The following is a 19,795-nucleotide window of genomic DNA, read 5'->3' on the forward strand; positions in this document are numbered from 1 at the left end:
CCTTGCGCCAAAGGCAAGTGCCCCCACCAGACACCCCCAAGATCTGGCCCTGATGGTATAATACCACAGAGTCCACTCTTCAAAAGCAAAGCAAAGCAAAGCTCCCTCCCTCGCCCCAGGTGCTCCTTCTCCCAGCTCTGTGCCTATATACCATGTGGAAGTTGTAGCTACCTCAACACTCACAATTACTGCAATATCTTAAAACAAAATTTCTGACCTACCTTTTGTACCTTACACCTGGATTTTCCTCTAGAGTAGCACATAAGGTAACAATTTGTTCAGCCATTTGCTCCAGTATGGCATCATTTGTCTTCTCTGTGTTGGGACTGTAACAGTGATAGAATGCATTTGGGACATCAAGAGTAAATACCTACATCAAGCATAACCAAGAAAGTTTCATTAGACTGTGTTTGGAACAAGCATGACAGAGTCATCTAGGAAAATTATCATTTGAGAACTATGGTTTTACCAAAATACATGCATTAAATATCTTTTTATCTGACATAGCCCAGTAATGTGTGCGTAAAGAGCCGTCAAGTCACAAGATATGGCAACCCAGTAGGGTTTTCCAAGCAAGAGACTAACAGAGGTGTTTGCCACTGCCTTCCTCTGTATAGCAACCCTGGTATTCCTTGGTGGTCTCCCATCCAAGTACTAACCAGAGCCAACCCTGCTTAGCTTCTGAGATCTGACAAGATCAGGCTAGCCTGGGCCATCCAGGTCAAGTCAAGACTGCCCAATAAACCTAAAGAGAAAAAAACTCAGCTCTCCCCTCCTCTATCTTCTTGAGGTAGTTTGCTCTTTGTTCTTCCTTGGCTCTCCTCTAAAACATCCCCCTTCACTTTCGATCTTCAGGAGGCAGTTGAAGACAGTTTTACTTAGGACTGCACTAATTTAGTTTTTACTTATAAGTAGTCCTCACTGAGATTTTATATCGTGATCTTTTATGTGTTTTTTATAATCATTGTTTTATTTACATTGAAAGCCACCTTGAGTTCCACAAGGTAGAAAGGTGGCTAATAAATGTTTCAGATAAATAAATAAACATATCCCCCATTTTTTCTTATGTACATACATGTTTTCCAACATATTTACTGTCTGCCCTTGATGGAGATAACTAAGGAAGTCAGAAGTATCAAACATGCAATGTCAAAATTATCTTCAAAGGTAAACATTTTCCAGTGAAATATCCCAATATCTGACCAGAAAATCTGAGTAATCATCATAATTTATGCTCACAGAGTCAAATTTTCTGTAGACTTTTCTGTTAAAAACTGGGGGGGGGGGGGGACTAGGGGAGAATTATAAAACTGAACCTTCCTGTACCACATTCTCAGAGACAAAAGAAAATTGATTTACATTATGTGCAGGAGTTTGACTCTTTTTTAATTGCATAATCCACCTTGGGTCTCAGTGAGAAAGCCAAACTGTAAACGTATTCAGAACATTGAAGACCCACCAGAAAGTATTGGAAATCTAATTTAATTATGCCTATGGCTCCTGAGATTTCAGTAGAGATTTCTACATATGTTGAAGTCTCTTTTCTTAAAAAGCAAAATAAAACATTCTCAGAAAGCTGGCTGGCTGAAATACCACATTCTGCACTTTTCTGTGCTCCCATAGATGGCACACACACACATAGAGCTCTGGCTATGCCCACATCCAGTAGCTACATTTTACAAGGACTCAGAAATAAGTTCAGTAGATCAATTTACCTGTGATTCATAGGGGAGAAAGTTTATATTTATTTCTTTGCACCGTCTTATAGCCTTTGAACAAGATGACTTCATTCTATTGAAAAGTTTGTCATCACAAACTAAGAGGAAAACAAATTAAAAGGTGTTAAAAGTAATGTATATGCCTGTGCAAAAAAAGTCTTACCCATGATATTAAAAAATGCAACTAAGAAAAAGCTAGGGGTTCAATCCAAACCTCATTTTCCACAGGCAGAAGGGTACTTCGACTAGCGGAAGACAGAGAGTGATTTTTGCCAATTATTCCATTTATACACCGACCTCACATTACACCCAGTCCTGCCCATATGAGCCTCCTGCCACCAGGAGCAGTGTTGCAGGGGACTTTGGTGGGCTGCAGTAGGCAGGTAGGAAAGGTCCTTCTATAAATGGGGTTGTGCTCATGGAACTTTAGACCAGATCCTTTGACTTTCCTCCTCACATTTATTCTGAGTTGTATACAGCATTGCTTAGATAGAGGCAAGCTTTTTTTTTTAAGCATTATTACAGAGGCAGGAACTGACACTAAAATATTTTACCAATCACTTTCAAGCTAGTACTTCATGACCATTTTATTATTAAAAGGGGCGTGACTCTGAACTGTCAATATCCGATCAGTCTGACGGAGATGAGAATCAGTGTCTTTTCAGTGGTGACTTTGCTACTGAAGAATTCTCCTCGAAGGAGTTGTGGAAAAAGTCCTGGCCTGACACTTAAGAAAATCACGAAAAACCTTCAGTTCTAGAATGTGGTAGGGCAGCACTATAAGTAGCATGCTGCTTTCAATTCTGTTTTAACTGGTGATATGCTATGTCTATGCAGACATGGCTTCAGGGATTCTGTTTTCAATCATAAACAGACCATGGGAGCATACGAAGCCATAGGGAGCACTGGTCTTATTTTAATTTATGTATTTGTGCTTAAGACCTCTGGTCAAAAGAGCCTGAAATAAAAGGGAGCACTGATCCACAAAAACTTGTGCTGGAATAAAATGTTTTTAGTCTTCAAAGTGTCACAAGACCCCGGTTTATTTCTGCTGCCCTTTGGAACCATGTTTTCATTGCATTATATTGAAAGCTGCCCTAAGGTCTCTGTGTACTGTCATATTGGCAGTTCATAAGTTTCAAAATTAATACAGGGTAAAATAACGCAATGCTGAGAACAAACTGCATACCAGCTCCCTGTCCCAAGCTGTTCTTACTTTGCTTATGACGTTCCAGTTCTTTTCAAGACTGAATCCATGTTACAATCCATTTTGGCCAACTCACCAAGCCAGTTTGGTATTACTTAAACAACTCCTGGACTCACATACTCCATTCCTTTTCCACCCCTCACATGCTCGAAATACTTTCCCTGATGTGGTGTGCAGCAAATCAAAGTTTACAATAAAATCCAAATCTGGATGCATGGTGTGAACCAGATTGTGGCTTCCAGTTCTAGTTCGCAGGTAAGCATTTTTCCCCTGAAAACCATAGCTTGCCCAGTACAGATATAAACCAGGAAGGTAGTACCCAAGATATCTGAAGAGTGTCACTGTCAGTGGAAGTTCTAATGATCTGTCCACATTTGTAAGACAATGGGGGTTACCGCACTTTGTATTCCCAGCGATGTATTAAGAGTTTGAAAATGTTATAAAAAACATTGCTTTAAAAGGGTTTTTGGATACCACGGCTAAAAAATGGTTGGAAGACGTCTTCACAGCTAAAGGGGCCAAACAAAGTGCAAACAGTATTTTTTTATAACAGTTTCGAACTCTTAATACATCAGTGGGAATACATAGAAAGTGCGAACAGTATTTTTTATAACGTTTTCAAACTCTTAATACATCGCTAGGAATACATAATGTGGTAACCTCCAATGAATACCAGCTCGAGCATTCCTGGTATTAGAATCTATAGAACACTGTTAAGAGAAACCTAATTCTCCCATCCACTCCCAATGAATCCCCTTCAGTATCACAAGACAGCTCAATGTCCTAGCTACAAAAAAATGGAAATCTGACAATTACAGTCATTTGCAACAATCAATAAATACTTACAGTCGGTGAAGTAAACATAGGCTGCTTTGTACTTGCTGGATGATTTACTTGCAAAGTCATTTATAAGCCCCTCTACAGACTGAAAATCAACACAATATTCGTAGTTAATTATGAGTATAATTACCAACTGCTATTTTTCTTGTTCAACACAATGTGTAAACATTTAAAAAATACTCATCTAGTTCTACGCAGTATTACTCTAGCAGTTACCAGTTGATAGATGGTCAAAATAAGTCTAAAATTCCAAACTTGAACATATGAAGTGATCATGAGAAGACAGAGACCTGAAATGGCAGAACTGATTTCACCGCTTGGGAATACTGGCGGTTGTTTCCAGCCTTGAATGTTCCTTCATATATAAAAAAACTCTATGCAAAAAGAAACCTAGCATACCAAGGAGAACAGTTATATCCCATGCCTTTGCTTGCTGTGCTGCCCTGCTATTTGGCAAGGAGCTTTTAACATAGGGGAGCACACCAAAGTGTGTTCCTCCACCTGCAGTCTGAGGTGGCGAAGCCCATGTGACCATTCCAGCATTCTGTCACTTTATTGCCACTTCAGTCCCTTGCACCCATGTGAACCAGGCCTGAGAGTGACAACACAAAGAGGGGGAAATGGGCACAGCCACTGGCACAAGGACAAATACTTTGCAAAAACAAAAGAGAAAAACAACAACAAAGTGTACTTAAAAGACTCCCAAACACAAGTCAAAGGCCACCCCAACACCCCCTTCAAAATAAGTTTCATGGCAGATTAGCTCAGCCCTCTCTTGAGCATTTCTGCACTGCCACTCTGAAAGGCAGCTGGCTTGGACAAAGCATAATAAATTGGACCTCACTATTTCCCACCTCTCCATTTCCATTGTAGTCCCCCCGCCCCCATCCTTCAAAAGGCTGCTACTAAAGGTCAAGGGACCTTCAGCATGTAATGCAGTAACTATTTCTCCCCTCTTTTATGTGAGCAAAAGCGCACATCTGATTTGTGAAAGGAGAGTTCAGATCTAACCCAATCATGTGGTTTGGATCAGTAATTCAAGCAAGAATTTACCATAAGAGATAAAATTGTTATATACATATATATAACTTCTAATCAAGGGAAAAAACATGAAGATAATGCTGTAGATTATCTAGTTTATTTTCTTTGGAAACTAACCTTTACTGTAGGTGTGATGAAATAAATGGCTTTCATGTGTGGGACTGGTTCACGATTCTTGTAAACATTCTCCACAACTATAAGATAAGAGATCAGTTATGGGGGGGGAGTATTCTGTAAATTTACAAAAGTTATAGTACAAATAGGTACCTTATAAAATGTTGCTAAAATGCAAGCTATATTTTTATGCTGATTCACATTCAAAGTACATAATGTCAAAGAGCTGAACCTAAAAATACAACTTATGGTGTGTTGTGAAGATCAAAGAATCACTACACCGTTTGATGTGCTATTAAAGTAGCTGACCCCACCGTGAAAGCAGTAAAACCAGGCTACCCACAGACAAGGTAAGGGTGTCTGTATACTTGGTTCTCCAGGAAAGCAAAAGCCCTCCCACAAAAATGGACCTAATGGGTCCTTAATATACTCCAGGAGTTATAGAATATATGAAGTTCTATGCTCTATAGAAAGTTGGGTAAGGATGGAAAAATTCTTACCAAACTTTCTATAGAGCTTCATACTCCAGTGATACATGCTACAGAGTTGTAGGAAGATATTCACCAGCAGAAGGAAAGCTAAAGCAACTCAACTCAAAACGGGAAGCAGTCTGGGCAAAATATTGCTTGTTATAATTGTCACACAGTCTATGTTAATTGCAAATGGCATTCCTGAACTTGCTACTGTACTTAATATACAGGCATCTATAATAGCAGGGTTCCACATGTCTGTCTGCCCACCTTACTATTCCTGATCTGTTCAACAGCATGGATAGGAGGGTTGGGTCAGAAAGTGAAAGAAGTGGGGAAATAATCCCCTGAGTGTCCTTGTCCCTGGGAGAGTGACTTCAAAAAAAGTTCAATTCAATAAGCAGTAATTCAAAGTGAAAGGCAGTTGTGACAAATCTATTTGCATGTTTGGGCAATTTTCCTTGATTTTTCTTATCCTGGCTTTCATAGTTCATGGCAGCATATGTCATTTCTCTCACCCACTTGATTTTATTATAACAATAACCTAAAGAACTGTAATTATGCCAATAAAGGTATGTGTACATATAATAACAATAATTTTATAATGATAATAGGTAGATTGGTTGGAGAGATAACTGGCCAAAAGCCATCTAGTAGGTACAGTGATGACCACTATCACAGATAGCCTTAAGAGATTAGTCAGATTCATGGATAGAGTCCATCAATGGCTACTAGCCATGATGACTGAAGGGAACCTCCACATCCAGAGGTAGTAAACCCTTGAAGACCAATGCTAGAAGGCATTGGCTCTATATCTTATTTTTTGGTCCTCCAGGGAAACTGTTTGGTCAGTGAGTGAAACAGGATGGGGGCCTCCAGTCTGATCTGACAGAGCCTCTTCTTAGTGCATTTCATGGCAGAGTTGCAATTGGATTCAGGTTTCCCAGTCCAACAGTCTAATCATTACCTAACACTATGGTGTCAGGGTGATGCCTTGTGAGATCAGCAGCCATATATCAATCCTTTTGCTCTATACTGCATTGAAGAATACAACTGATAAAAAAACATCCAAGAGAAAAAAACAAAACTCAGAGCCTAGGAGCTATGCAGATCTTGCCAATATGGCCGCCAGGTGGGCTTCCCACTTCCAGGTGGTAACAGCAAATATTACTGAACAAAGTCCCTTTGTTCAACAAAGAGTAGAAGGGGCCAGCAGCCTGAGGTGCAGGTGCAAGTGAAGCAGTGGACTAGTCCAAAGAGGCTGAAATAGGAACAAAGCAGGAAAATGTGGGGCAAAACCTGTTAAGAAGCAAAAAGAGCTGGTACCCAACAATCACGGTGTTACTGAGAAACTCTATGGCTATACTGCTACACTCATTTCCACCATATGGTAGTTACTGGATAGTATGTCAATATATTCAGTGTCAAAAATGCAGTTTACAGTTCAAGCCCAGTATCCTAAATCCCATTTCAACTCACTACCTATGTGTCTCAGAAATGACTGATGAATGTTCCAACACTCGGCACAGGGCAGCAACATAGTTTTTAGCAATTCATTATTTATAAAGAACAACAAATCTATCATTGTAGGCTTTCAAGCATATCCAGTTTTACTCTGTGTTTAAACCTTAGGGCAGTTGCACACAGGAAAACAGACAAGAGGCTACTTGGAGACTCTGAAGTGTAGCAAAGAAATGTCAAAATAGAAATTTATAATTAAGGGCTAGCGTAAGTATAGATTTTAGTAGTAATAATTATTGTGGGATTGGTTGATTATTAATGGATGTATATACATTGTATTGAATTATATTTACACAATTAAGAAAAAATAATAAAGAGAGCATGTGCAAAGAGTATTAATCTCCCCCCTCAGTAACAGCCAGCAGGAACAAGCAACCCAGATCTAAGGAAGCTAGAGACCAGGGGTGTAAGAGAAGTAGCAGGCTGTCAGTTGCTCTCTTCCAGGAGGAAATGCATGGCTGATGTTTGTCAAGGGGATTTTGTTTCTGTGATGTAACTATATTATAAGGCTCTGTGGACTGGGAGATGCTCTTGGCTGTAATTATTTTATTTTAATGAATTGTACTTAGATTGTGACATACTGATTAGCTGCCTTGAACCAGCAGACTGGTGTGTGTGTTTTCAAAATGCTGTTAAGAAGGATGAGGGCAGGTATTGATTTCTAAAAATGTTGATGTGGAAGAACATTTGCTCAGTTTCTTCCACTTGTCTGTTTTCAATGTCTGGAGAAAAAACTATAGCAAAGAAAACATCCACAACTTCAACATTTCCCAGCAGTTCCTCACTTAGGCTGGCTTTTCTTCTTCGTCGAATGCACCGTCAAATGCTCCCAGGAATGCTAACAAGATCTAATCCCATAATTAAAGGAAGTTACTCCCTAACCATTAACAAGGTGCTGTTCTATGGTATGAAGCAAGAGAATTAATGTTTATTCCATCCAAAACCACAAAACTCCTCATCAATAAAAATCTCATCAGTGTTGCGTCTTGTGCTGTGTTTTTTTAAATCTCCAATTAGCACCCTTCAGAGGAATTGGAGCATGCAATTCTATTTATTTCCCTTAGACTCATTCATGGTTTTGAAGTAGGCCATCATCAATATGCTGATGACACCCAGTTCTATATTCCTTTTTCCAAATTGCCTAGTGATGCTGTAGAGGTCCTGAACCTGTGCCTTACTGCTGTATGGAAATGGCAAAGGGTGAACAAGCTGAAACTGAATACTGACAATACAGAGGTAATATTGATTGGGAAGGCTGAAATCTTGAAGGAAATTGTGCTTTCCACTTTTGATGGGGTCCATCTGACACTTGCTGACTCAGTGAAGAGCCTAGGGGGTTATACCAGATCCAGCATTATTAGGCCAGGAAGGTCCCCACACTTCTGTCACTTTGCTGAACATTGACAAATGTTCAAGACAGCATTTTTATAAAGGGACTAGAACTGTAGTACAAATGGAACACCTCAGGAGATAATTTTGATAAGGAACATGACTATAGTCTATTGCAATGTTTATTGTATGTATCAACTTCCTTTACTGCATTGTCTTCTACCTTTGTAACCCATTTTCTGCATTATGGTTTGTCATGCCTTAGACAGATTTTATTGGAATAGACAATTTGTTTGCTGTTCCAAACTCTAATCTTAGTCCTTTGTTTGGCCATCAAGTCACAGCTGACTTATGGCAACCTCATAGGGTTTTCAAGGCAAGTGACGTTTGGAGGTGGTTTGTCTTTGCCTGCCTTCATATCACGACCCTGGTAGTCCTTGGAATCTCCCATCCAAATACCAGCCAGGGTCAGGACTGAGAGTGTGTGACTGGCCCAAGGTCACCCAACAAACTCCCATGGCATGAGTGGGGATTTGAATCTGAATTTCCCAGGCCCCAATCAGACCCCTTAATCACTACACCACGCTGGCTCTTCCAATCCTAGTCCTACTGCATTGTTTTTGGAAGGTTTTTGTTGTTTGAATTTATTTTTATGTTTTTTAAATCTGCCTTAAGTCTCAGTGAGAAAGTTTTAATTCTCAGACCACACCTTCCTCATTATATCTGAATTCAGCCAGTGTCTTTTTGGCTAAAATAAAGAATGGGAGGAAGAGAAGAGAACAAATAAGTGTTGATAAGCAGTGGTCAACACTACCACCCTCTTTTGGTCACAAGGTTAAAGGACCGGTGGGGGGGGGGCGTTATTGGTTATTCCTTGCCAAGGTTTCAGCAGGCAAGCCTCTCTCACACATAAAGACAGACATCTGCTTAGCAGGCACTTACCAGTAATTCCCTCTGCTAGTAAGTCTGTCATTTTACCACATGACGACAGAAGCTTCGTGGTAAAGTCATCAAGAAGAATTATCTTTTTCAAAAACAAATCAAAGTAGTAATTTAGGCAACAAAATGTAATTATAGACATCTTCATTTAAACCCACTTTTAGTGCACAGATGTAGGTGAGAGCTTAATGGCTGTTGATCGTAAACTTACAATTATATATTGGTAAACATCTCACCTACACAGCTATTTAACATGCTATAAGTCTGTTACAACACACCACAGAACTGGACTGAAATATCACTTTTTTGCTTTTTACTCCACCTAAAGGGGCTTCAGATTCTGAGACATATATTTTATTCATTTAGCTAGTAAAAGCACATATTTATGAAACAAGAACAGGCCTATATAATATTGAACACAAATTCTTTGATCTGAATATATTTGAAGAAGGGGTTAAAATATTTGCAGGAGAGGTTACTCACTGCAGTCTCAGAAGCTTAAAACAGCTTTGTATCCCCATCTACAAGCATGGACCGTAGGAGCACTAGGGTTTGACCATGCGTCATTTCCCATATGGGGAGGCAGGTGGAAATTTTTCCATGGAAAATACAGCATTGGAAAATCGCCCACCTCACATCACTTTGTGCACATGAGGAGGATGCAGTCTAACTGATGGAAGAGCTGGCACCTGACTGTGATACCATCAAATTGCACATTAGTCTTACCTTCCATTCTTCTTCTTTCCAACAGTCATCAAACACTGATGTCTTCAGTTCTGAAAAAGAAAACTACCAGTTAGGGAGGAAAAAAACCCCACACCACCAGTATTATAATCATATCCTAGCTCTGGACAGCAAACACTCTGGACAGCTCTGGACAATGCAAACAAATACATTTCATTAAAAAGTTACATTTTTATCAAGTGGTGCCAGATAACAAATGCTGGGCGGGGGGGGGGGGAAGTAGCAGAATTATATTAAAAAAAACTCTGCAAATCATTAGTTCTTTAAACCAGGCAGCCATGTTTCAAGTGTGCCTTCTTTGAACTTCTCACTGCAGCTCAGGAGATCACATTTCCCTTCCTTCAAGCACATCAGTCCCATCATTCAGTTTAAGGGTTCAATCTAAAACCAGGGACAGGCATCTGACCCCCAGCATAACCCCAATTTACCAAATCTGGGGAGCCCTGGCATTGTAAATCAGGTCTACAGTAACAACCATGAATCTCTTGCAAACAGTCACTTACCCAGACACACTTCCCTTGGCAGAGTACTTTATACATAGCAGGGAACTCCAAGGTGAGCAAGTTCTTTCAACCCCTCCCCAAGGTCCTCCACAGGACTACAAGGAATGAAAGGGCCAGCCTGTCACTTGGCATTGTACTTCAAAGGCACATGAATCAAAATGAGAACTGCTCCCCACTCTCCCAAATTCTCTACATTTGCCAGAAGACTCTTAAAAAAAGACAGGGTCACAGGTGATCCTAAATTATCCTGTCCCAAGGACCCTGTTGCCCTTGAAACATCTCAGCTACATCTCAAGCTCTTTCACTCCACAGCAGCAACAGAACAAAAGCTCCAGAATAGTTCTTCACTTCTAGTGTTATACATGAGTTAATACACAGCAAACGGCAGTGAGCGTCACAGCACCTCTGCCAAAGCCACTGTCACTGTCCACTCTGGAGAAGAGTGTGTCAAAGGAGCCCTTCATTTTGGTTTACATTGTACATTGCAAGCAAGCATGGGTGGCCCTTCTCTCCCTGCCCAATTCAAAATATAGCCCTTGTTTAAAGCTAGCTGTAGACTAGAAATCTAGAAGCACAATGTTCTAGCTCCCTTTTTGCTAGATTCCTGATGTGTATTTGCGTATTGCAGCTTCTTTCCTTTGACCATCATCCATCAACTCAAGGCTAGCAACTGATGCTTCTGGATCCAAATCCAGCCCTCTAAGCAGGACTGCCAATTCTTTCCCTGTTTTCAGCCACTCTCTCCCCACCCCATTGTACTTTTCTCAGTTGTGCATTCTTCCATTATCCCCTCTGAATGGTATCAGTCCTCTCCAACAGCTGTTTCACATAATGCAGAGAGACACTTGAAGCAGACAAGATGTTGTTCATAATACACCACAGAATTTTGAAACTGAAGTACAAGACTGAAGTGCAACCCCAGTCCCACCAAACTATCTAGAAACTTTAAATTCACATAATCTGCCTGAATGAAAGCAATGACCCTGAAGCGATTCAGCTAGACTCCCAATTGAAACAACATACATCTAAAATTAATAGGATCAGAAACCAGATCCACAAACAATGAAATACATTCTAAAAAAGCTTAATAGGCATTGCATTTAAGCTACTAATATACTCTTACTCATATTTCAGGATGTCTGGTAATGAATCTGTAGTAATGTTTCAAAACTGTAAGAAAACCTCCTTAGACTAGGAAGAACCTCTCTCTCAAACACCCCTCCTCCCTTAGTCAAGGTGCCTCCTCCAAAACAAGCCACGGAAATAGGGCAGGCCAGGGGTCCCCAGCCTTTTTGCTCCTGAGGGCACCTTTGGAATTCTGACACAGGGTGGTGAGCGCAACTACAAAATGGCTGCCACATGAAGCAGAGCCATGTACACAGAGAAACCCAAGTACAGGGGAGAAGGGTAATTTTAAAAATACACTGGGAAAGAGGAGTGATAGCGAACAAAACCAGCACTGTGGTGGCAGCTGCAACTAACAACTATTTTAGACTGCCCAGCCAATTAGATCTCCAACAGCCAATCAGGGGTTCTGTTGGGGAAGAGCCCCACCTGGCCCCATCTACTTTTAAAAAACAGTTGGTGAGCACTGGGAAAAGTGCCAGCAGGCACCCAGGTGCCTACGGGCAGTGTGTTGCGGTCCCCTGGTTTAGGCTGACATCTAGTGCCTGCCATAAGGCCAAAGGGTGAGCTTCCATGGGAGATTCAAATCACGGTCTTCCAAGCTCTACTACAATGCTAGAACTACTACACCACACTGGCTCATATTTGCATCAGTGCTTATGTCCACTCACCTCAAAAAAGCTACAAACAACTATTTCTATTGCCACAAATCTGAACTTCAAAAGAGAAATTACGGGGGGGGGGGGGGAACCAAGCACTTCATGAATTTTGCCCGACTGCTCCCATCTCTTCTCCATTTTTAACAAGTTTTGTTTAATATTTTTAAAAGTATTACAGGAAAAACTGCACTATTCATAAAAAAACACATGCAGCCTTTTCTGCCAAATAGCTTAGGCTTGGAGCCTAAGCCCAGTTTCAGCTGCACTTTGCCCACTGTTGGGATGATCCTCTAGTGCAGATTGCAATCTTCTGGCACTAGCTACTTTTGGGCTCATTGAAAGACATTGGTGTTGCACGAGCAGAAGAACCTGAAAGAACAGAAGGCCACTGCTGCAACAGAAAAGGGCACAGCTCAAGCCGAAATAACAGTCAGAATCTAAACTTTTGATTTCACCAGGCATCCCAGCCGTCCTGTAACTAAGGAAGGAAAGCTCTATTCAGTGTTTCTTGTGTAGTCACCTCAATATTTTACACAAAAAGGTAATAGCACTTCCTGATGTTTTTGCTATGGACAGATTTTCCTGTTTGCCACTGCCTCATAGCTGTTGCCAGAGACAATACAGTTTGGCTTTAACAATTACAGCACCTTCGTGTGCACATTTACCTCCTACTGCTGTTGAAAATGACAAGAGACCATGCTTGAAGGCACACTGCTTCTTCAGGTAGCACTTTTGTTTAAGAATTATTGTAATACCATGCTGTCAGTTTATCATTGCACTTCAAAGCATTAAACAACAAAAAAGACCAATCCCTTTTCCTAGTCTAAGCCTATACCATAGTCTTAAATAGGTTAAAAATATGTATAGGAACTTGTCATGGCTTCACAGTTCTATTTTTACTTTTTTAAAAAATATGCTGATGTCATCTTTCAGGATACATTCAAAGTAGCATACAAATGTCTTAAAAAACAATTGGTAACAAAATATCTAAAACCACAAGAACATAAAAGCCAGGAAGGAAACCGATTTAAAAAGCAGCTGATAAAGACTAAAATTCCCAGTTATGGTATCCAACAAATATAACTGCGATAAAAAGTCAAAATTAGCAGAAACGTAGCTACTATCCCAGCACACCAAACAGCTGCTAAAAAGATCTTTTCCACACATCTTCTCAATTTTTTACAGAGAAGAAAATAGATGTACATCCTGGGGAAGGGAGTTCCAGAACTTCAGTGGCATCCGAGTAGACCCTACCCACAAGGGCCTGCCCCTCACACCTCTGAAAGCAGTGAAAAAGTCAGCAGCACCTTTCTAGTTAGCTTAAGAGAAGAGGTAAGTTCAAGCTGGAGGAGCCAATCCTTGAGGTGTTCTAGTTAGGGAAGTAAAATTCCCGGAAATTTTGAAGCCACAAAAAAGTGTTTTCCAGTCCCGTCCCCCCGGAAAGAAACAAAAATTTTGGGGAAAACTGAAATAAATTAAATATTTGCTGTCTTATCCAATCTAAACTAATTTTACTGCTTTAACAAAAGAAAATGCATCATTTATAACTTACTTAGAATGTACAATTACAATATTTGAAATATTTATGGAATATAAAAGTTACAAACACCTTGTTTTTTTACAAGCAAAACTGCAAATATATCCAGTGCTTAAGAGAAACCACAAGCTGATGCACCCTATGCTACCTTAGCCCATGTATCTTGATTTTTGCTATCTGAAAAGTAGAAAAATAGTTCAACAGAAAACATAAGCTTTGTGTTAAATAACAAAATATATTATTTGGTCAGAAAAAAGGTTACACAAAGACCAATTATAATATCAGCACAGCTAGATTTAGTTCCAGCTAGATGCTGTCTTCTTCCTTCTGTGACTACTAGTTAGAGAGAGCTCAGATCTCAATGAGACTTTCCTCTGAGGTTTTGACGCAGTTTCTGTCCCACCTCCTGATCTTCTTTTCTTTCCAGCAAGGTAGGGCAATAAGCTACTTTATACCCGATCTGTGTCACAGTGGTTTGAAGGAGAGGTGAAAAGGACTAACATAAGAGAAGAGTCAGGTCAAAAGGGCCACAGAAGAAATGAAAGCCCTCATGAAGATCCTTCCAGGTGCAGAAAGACATCTAGGATTTAAGAGCTGTATATGTCTACAGCATGCCCACCTTGACTTTAAAAGGCATTTCACTTATTCTAAAAGACAAAATATTTCATAGGAGTTTTTTCAGTATTCCCCAAAATTTCCAATTTCTTCCCTGGAAAAAATGAAAAAGGCCTTGAATTTTTTTTAATCCAAATTTTCTGCTTTTTTACAGGCCTTCACATCTCTAGTTCTAGTACCAAGCCACTTAGGACTATAAACAGAGCGCTTCATCAACGAAGTTTATCAAGACAATTCTATACAATTTGTTTTATCCAAAAAGCTCTGGAATTGAGAAGCCACAGCATGCTTGAGCACCTATCCCAAGACCAATGTATTGGAGACTGACCTGCTGTTTAGACAGGTGGCCTCAAGGGAAAGTTTTCTGGAGCAGTCATACTACAGCATCATTCAGTGGCACGAGACCATTTGCTGTCTTCACCACCCAAACAGCTGGTCCCCCCTTTCCTGCTTTATAGCACAATCTTCTGCACAGAATCAGCCAAGAATGGCAGCGCTGGGTCAAACACTTGGGGTTGGCCTCACCTCTTCAAGAACCTTTTCCACATGCTTACATCCCATGAACTCAGACAAATCTCAGCTCTGGAGTCAACCAGCTGATCTATTGTATCTAATGTGGGCATCCTTATCACACCAGAAAAAAGTAATTTTATCTGCAAAGTATTTATGAAATGAGCCACAGGGAATTTATCAAGATCTCTCCCATCACCTCTTCAGGCCCAATATGAAGAAGACCTATAAATACTAAAATAAAATTGACTTGACTTTCCTGAACAACATGGGGGCAGAAACCATGGTAAAAGCATCATAGGTTAGACCTTACAGTAGCCTCTATAATCAAATTCAGCCCAAACCTTTTGCTGTTGTCATTCTGGATGTAGTCCTTCATATTTTACTAACCCCAACTCCTCAGAAAACCACGGAGCCTGGCAGAAGGCATTTAGGAGTACATGTCAACCTATTCTCTAATATGCCCCAGCCCTGCCTGTATTAGATGGAGAGGCTCACGAGTTCTCTTCCTCTCCCATGCAGCCTGGAGTAGCAAGCCAGCCAACTCCACATTTCACCTCCCATCAGTCTCAACCAGTTTAAAATGGCTCCTAGATGATGCTAATCAGAGGTCCAATCTCAAATAGGATCTTAAGCCAGAGTTTGAATTGTGTTTATAAATGCCGATTGAGATACAGCAATATTTGTTGGGATAAATGGAACACTAAAGAAGCGTGCAGTTTTTGCAAAATAATTAGGAGCCCACTTGGAAGGAAAGATCAATACTTGATTGGACCAGTAACAAAGTAGATAGGTTAGGCTAACAGTGTACAAGTGACCCAACATCACCCAGCAAGCTTCCATGGCAGAGTGGGGATTCAAACCTGAGTTCCCCAGATCTTAGCCCAACAAGCTAACCACTGCCCCATGTTGGTTCTCATACAGGACAGGGAAGGAGTAAGCATAAGGGTGACACACTGAGGGGAATGCAAGCAGCATAAATCCCCCCCCCCCCAAAAAAATGCACCAGCCAATATTATTCTTTCTTCAAATATTTCATTTTAAGATTCTTTTTAAAACATAAGCTTGCTATAGATATGCATCTGTTCTCTAATTGAAGTTAGTGCATCCCTTTACTAAGATTTTCCATTCTGCAGCATTTGCTATCAAACATTTTGACCTTGATCAGTAATAGTTAGCTTTAACAGGAACCAATTACAACTTTCCATAATTCACAGTTCTTCAGTCTTTTGTAATCAATCAGTAAGGATTTCCTTACAGTATTAACTTGTAATAAAGATCAGACTGAATGAAACATTTTAAGCACAGTGCATCAAATCAATGTCACAGCCGCAGTGAAGACAGGAGTTCCCAAATCTTCTGCAATGCAAAATCTACATTTTCCCTAAGACCCCTAGACAACAGTGCAGAGCTCAAATCATAATTTACCATCTGTTCTAAGGGAAACAGGATTCTCTCTAATTTAACAAACGAATTTTAGTTATTAGAACAGTGAACAATTGAAAAAATGGTCTCTTTACCCTGAAATACCCATTCTGACCGTCACTTTCAAATATACAGAGGGGGAGGGGTATATGAGCACAGAAATTAATGGTTACAGCTGCCTTAAGAGCTTTACTTTAGGTCAAAAGGCAGGGCATAAATCATAATACACCAATGGTGTTCTCAGATATAGTGGGGGGGGGCCAAAAGCTGCTCATTTAAACATTGTATCTGAGGCAATGAGATCATTAAACAGGTTCTTAAATACATCCCATCACCTGCATGCAAAAACTATTGTAACTGCCTTCACCACCTGCAATTTAGGGAGTAATAAACAAGTCCCCCCCCCCCCGCCATTCAGTAAGAGAGCTCGTGTCCATCCCATCCCTACACAGAGCTGTGTGTAAAGTGCCATCAAATTGCAGCCGATTTATGGCAACCCCGTAGGGGTTTCAAGGCAAGAGACTAAGAGAGGTGGCTTGCCATTGCCTTCCTCTGCATAGCTTCATGGATGGTCTCCCATCAGGGCTGACTCTGCTTAGCTTCTGAGGAGATCTGGCCAGCCGGGGCCATCCTGGTCAGAGCTAGAGGTGCTAAATCAATTTAAATCAATTGTTTTAGGGAGCACGCTTGATAGGACTGCAGTCTTAAGCATCAAACTATACATGCCAGTAGGAGATCCTATAGCTTTTAGCTTAAGGGAGCTGGGAGGGGGAATTGGAACTAGGATGCTGACAGAGGATTCTTTCCTTCCAGGCCATTTCCCCCAACCACCAATATGCTATTCACCACTCATTTAGATGCCACAGTTACTTCTCAGCCACCTTAGACTGTTTCTCAGATCAACCTATCGTTCAAGGGTGTTACGAAAAGAAGCGCATCTTACATTTCTACCCTGCTTCAATCTATTCACGGGGGAGCATGTGAAATAAACAGATACCACCCTAAGCTGTTTGGATGGAGGGCGGAATGAAAACGTAATAAAAAAGGATGCCACTTCCCCCCCCCCCCCGCTCCTTTCACTAGTTCTGCTCCTGTGCCTTTTAACAGCAGGTGGACCTTTTCTCGGAAGCAGAAACAGAAGGTGCATTTATTCATGGAAGGTTTTGCCTTGGAGTTGCCACTCTTGAGATGCACTTTTCCCCCATCCATATTCTCAAAACTCAACCATAAGCCGCCATGCAGAGTTTTGAGAATTCAGATGGGGAAAATGTGCATCTATAGAGTGACAAATCCAATGCAAAACCTGCCATGAATAAAAACGAGAAGGAAAATGCTTGACTTCCGCGCATATATTTTTTTCTGGACAGACGCAGCAGAAAAACGAAAGGCAGGCGGCCGCCTTGCAACCCGCGAGCGCGGTTCACCCCGGACGCCGCCACCAACACCCCACGAGCAAGCAGCCAGCCAGCCCTGCCTTCCTCCCCCCCCTCCCCGCCCTGTGACAGCCAAGAAGAGGACGACGGAGGCCTCCAGCAACCATGTCCGCCCGCAAACAGAGGGAGAGGCCTGCCGTGCGGCCTTTCACGACAGCAAGCTCTTCCAAGCAGGGTAGGGGCGCGACGAGGTCAGCGGCAGGCCGGCAACTCACTCTGCCACACCAGGCTCTTCAGCCCCCGGTCCCCGCTCGCAGCGACCGCAGGCGCCATCTTGCCTCGGCGCCTCCGCCTTCCCCTGACGTGACGAAAAAGCCCGCCCTTTCCGCGACGGCCATTCGCCCCAGCCCTTCGAGGCGAGGCCCCGCCCACTTCTGGGTAGGCCGCGCCCCCTCGCCTCGCGGGTTCGTCGGTTTGCTTTTTGTAACGGCGGCCCAACGGATTCTCCCGGTAATAACTGGCATCCAGGCTGCTGGGGACAAAAAAAAGACTGGACAAATAAGATGCTGGAATTGACAGAAATGGCGAAACGAACGGTTTTGATAAATCAGACTGATAATGCACAATTTATGGGGGAATGGGAGGCGTGGAGAATTGACGGTGAAAATCCATTTGTAATGGGTTCACTTAAAGGATATTCTTTGATTTAATCTTTGTATATACTTTGTACTATGGCCATATTAAGGTAGTGGAGTAATACATTTTTACCAAGATACGATACCTATATATTAATTAAATAATAGGAGGATTAATTTTATTAGCAAAAGTAGATACAATTTATTTTTTAGATGGAAGGGAGTGAGGGGGAAGTCATTATAAGTTTCAGTTACTATTACTAATAGTTTGATATTACTTTTATTAATTTTTAGGAATAGATGATGATGTATACGTTGTTATTCTAAATAATAATAAATAAATAAATAAATAAATGATAATAAAAAAATTATTTCCAGACTGCTAGGGAAGCTGGGGGAAGGAATGTCTACCTGGATACAGGCTTGCTCTCTGTGTGCTTTAAGTAAGTGGGTTAAGAGTCATGGTTGGAAGACGTCTTCACAACTTCACGTCTTTACAAGTATAGTTAATGAATTATAGATAAAGTGGTAGTTTATATAACAATAGTATAAGGTAATTTCAAATACTGTCAAATCACTTCTCCGGAAGTTCACTGGTGGTGGGTGGTGGGTATACGGGCCCTGTTTACTCAATAATTTCACAATTGAAGATGTACAATTGTAGTATAAGTGCTCTTTTTGTATTTTTTTGTATTTTAGTTTTTTTCTCTTTTTTTAGTCATTTGATTATGTGATTTATACTTTGTTATGTTTTCTTTTTTGTAAAAATCAATAAAAATTTATATTAAAAAAAGAGTCATGGAGTGTCAGAGTGAACTATAAACAATGATAGGAAAACTGGATGAAACTGCAACTGTACTGAGTCACCTTTCTGTCTGTAATACAATCAGATATGTACATAATGTTGATGTACCGTCATAACTTGAATTTGGATAAATATCCTTTCCTCAGTACAATCGGGACTCAGAGATTTCTTCCCATTAGGGCCTCTGGGTCGCAGCTGCTCCAAATAAATAACTGTTTCTTGAAACAATGGGTCTCTCCCCACCCCGAACCCCCGTTTACCGCATCAGCACAATCCTGAGGGGGTTACCGCACTTGTAATCCCAGTGATGTATTAAGAGTTTGAAAACGTTATAAAAAATACTGTTCGCACTTTCTGTGTATTCCCACCGATGTATTAAGAGTTTGAAAACGGCAAGAGTCCAGTAGCACCTTAAAGACTTAACAAAAATATTTTCTGGTAGGGTATGAGCTTTCGTGAGCCTTGCATTCATGGCTCATTGCCAATGCTGATTTCTCCACACCCATCTCTCCCCTGGACATCACAGACTCTTCTGCATACCACACCTAATCCCATCATGCCTGCTATTCACATTTACATACTGTTAACATTTACATACTAATGCTTGTCTGAATTCACTCTCCTCTACTTAAAGACAGATGGATTCACATTCTAGCTGTATCTGAAAAAGTAAGCTGTGGCTCAC

At 40.9% G+C, this 19,795-nt stretch overlaps 1 protein-coding gene across 1 annotated transcript in view; it reads right to left on the reverse strand.

Moving 5' to 3' along the window:
- Positions 1-18,021, reverse strand: part of STXBP3 (syntaxin binding protein 3) — a 43,736-nt gene extending 25,715 nt beyond the window's left edge. Inside the window, exons 1-7 of the mRNA XM_056867456.1 lie at positions 17,946-18,021; positions 9,906-9,955; positions 9,183-9,264; positions 4,924-5,000; positions 3,772-3,850; positions 1,716-1,816; positions 222-370 (exon numbers count right to left, since the gene is read on the reverse strand). Coding sequence (XP_056723434.1) covers positions 222-370; positions 1,716-1,816; positions 3,772-3,850; positions 4,924-5,000; positions 9,183-9,264; positions 9,906-9,955; positions 17,946-18,003 — 596 coding nt within the window. The 5' untranslated portion in view covers positions 18,004-18,021. The remainder of the gene's footprint in view (positions 1-221; positions 371-1,715; positions 1,817-3,771; positions 3,851-4,923; positions 5,001-9,182; positions 9,265-9,905; positions 9,956-17,945) is intronic.
- Between the last annotated feature and the right edge of the window lie 1,774 nt (positions 18,022-19,795).

The sequence above is a fragment of the Euleptes europaea genome, chromosome 2 (assembly GCF_029931775.1).
Source record: "Euleptes europaea isolate rEulEur1 chromosome 2, rEulEur1.hap1, whole genome shotgun sequence".
In the NCBI taxonomy this organism is placed as follows: domain Eukaryota; kingdom Metazoa; phylum Chordata; class Lepidosauria; order Squamata; family Sphaerodactylidae; genus Euleptes; species Euleptes europaea.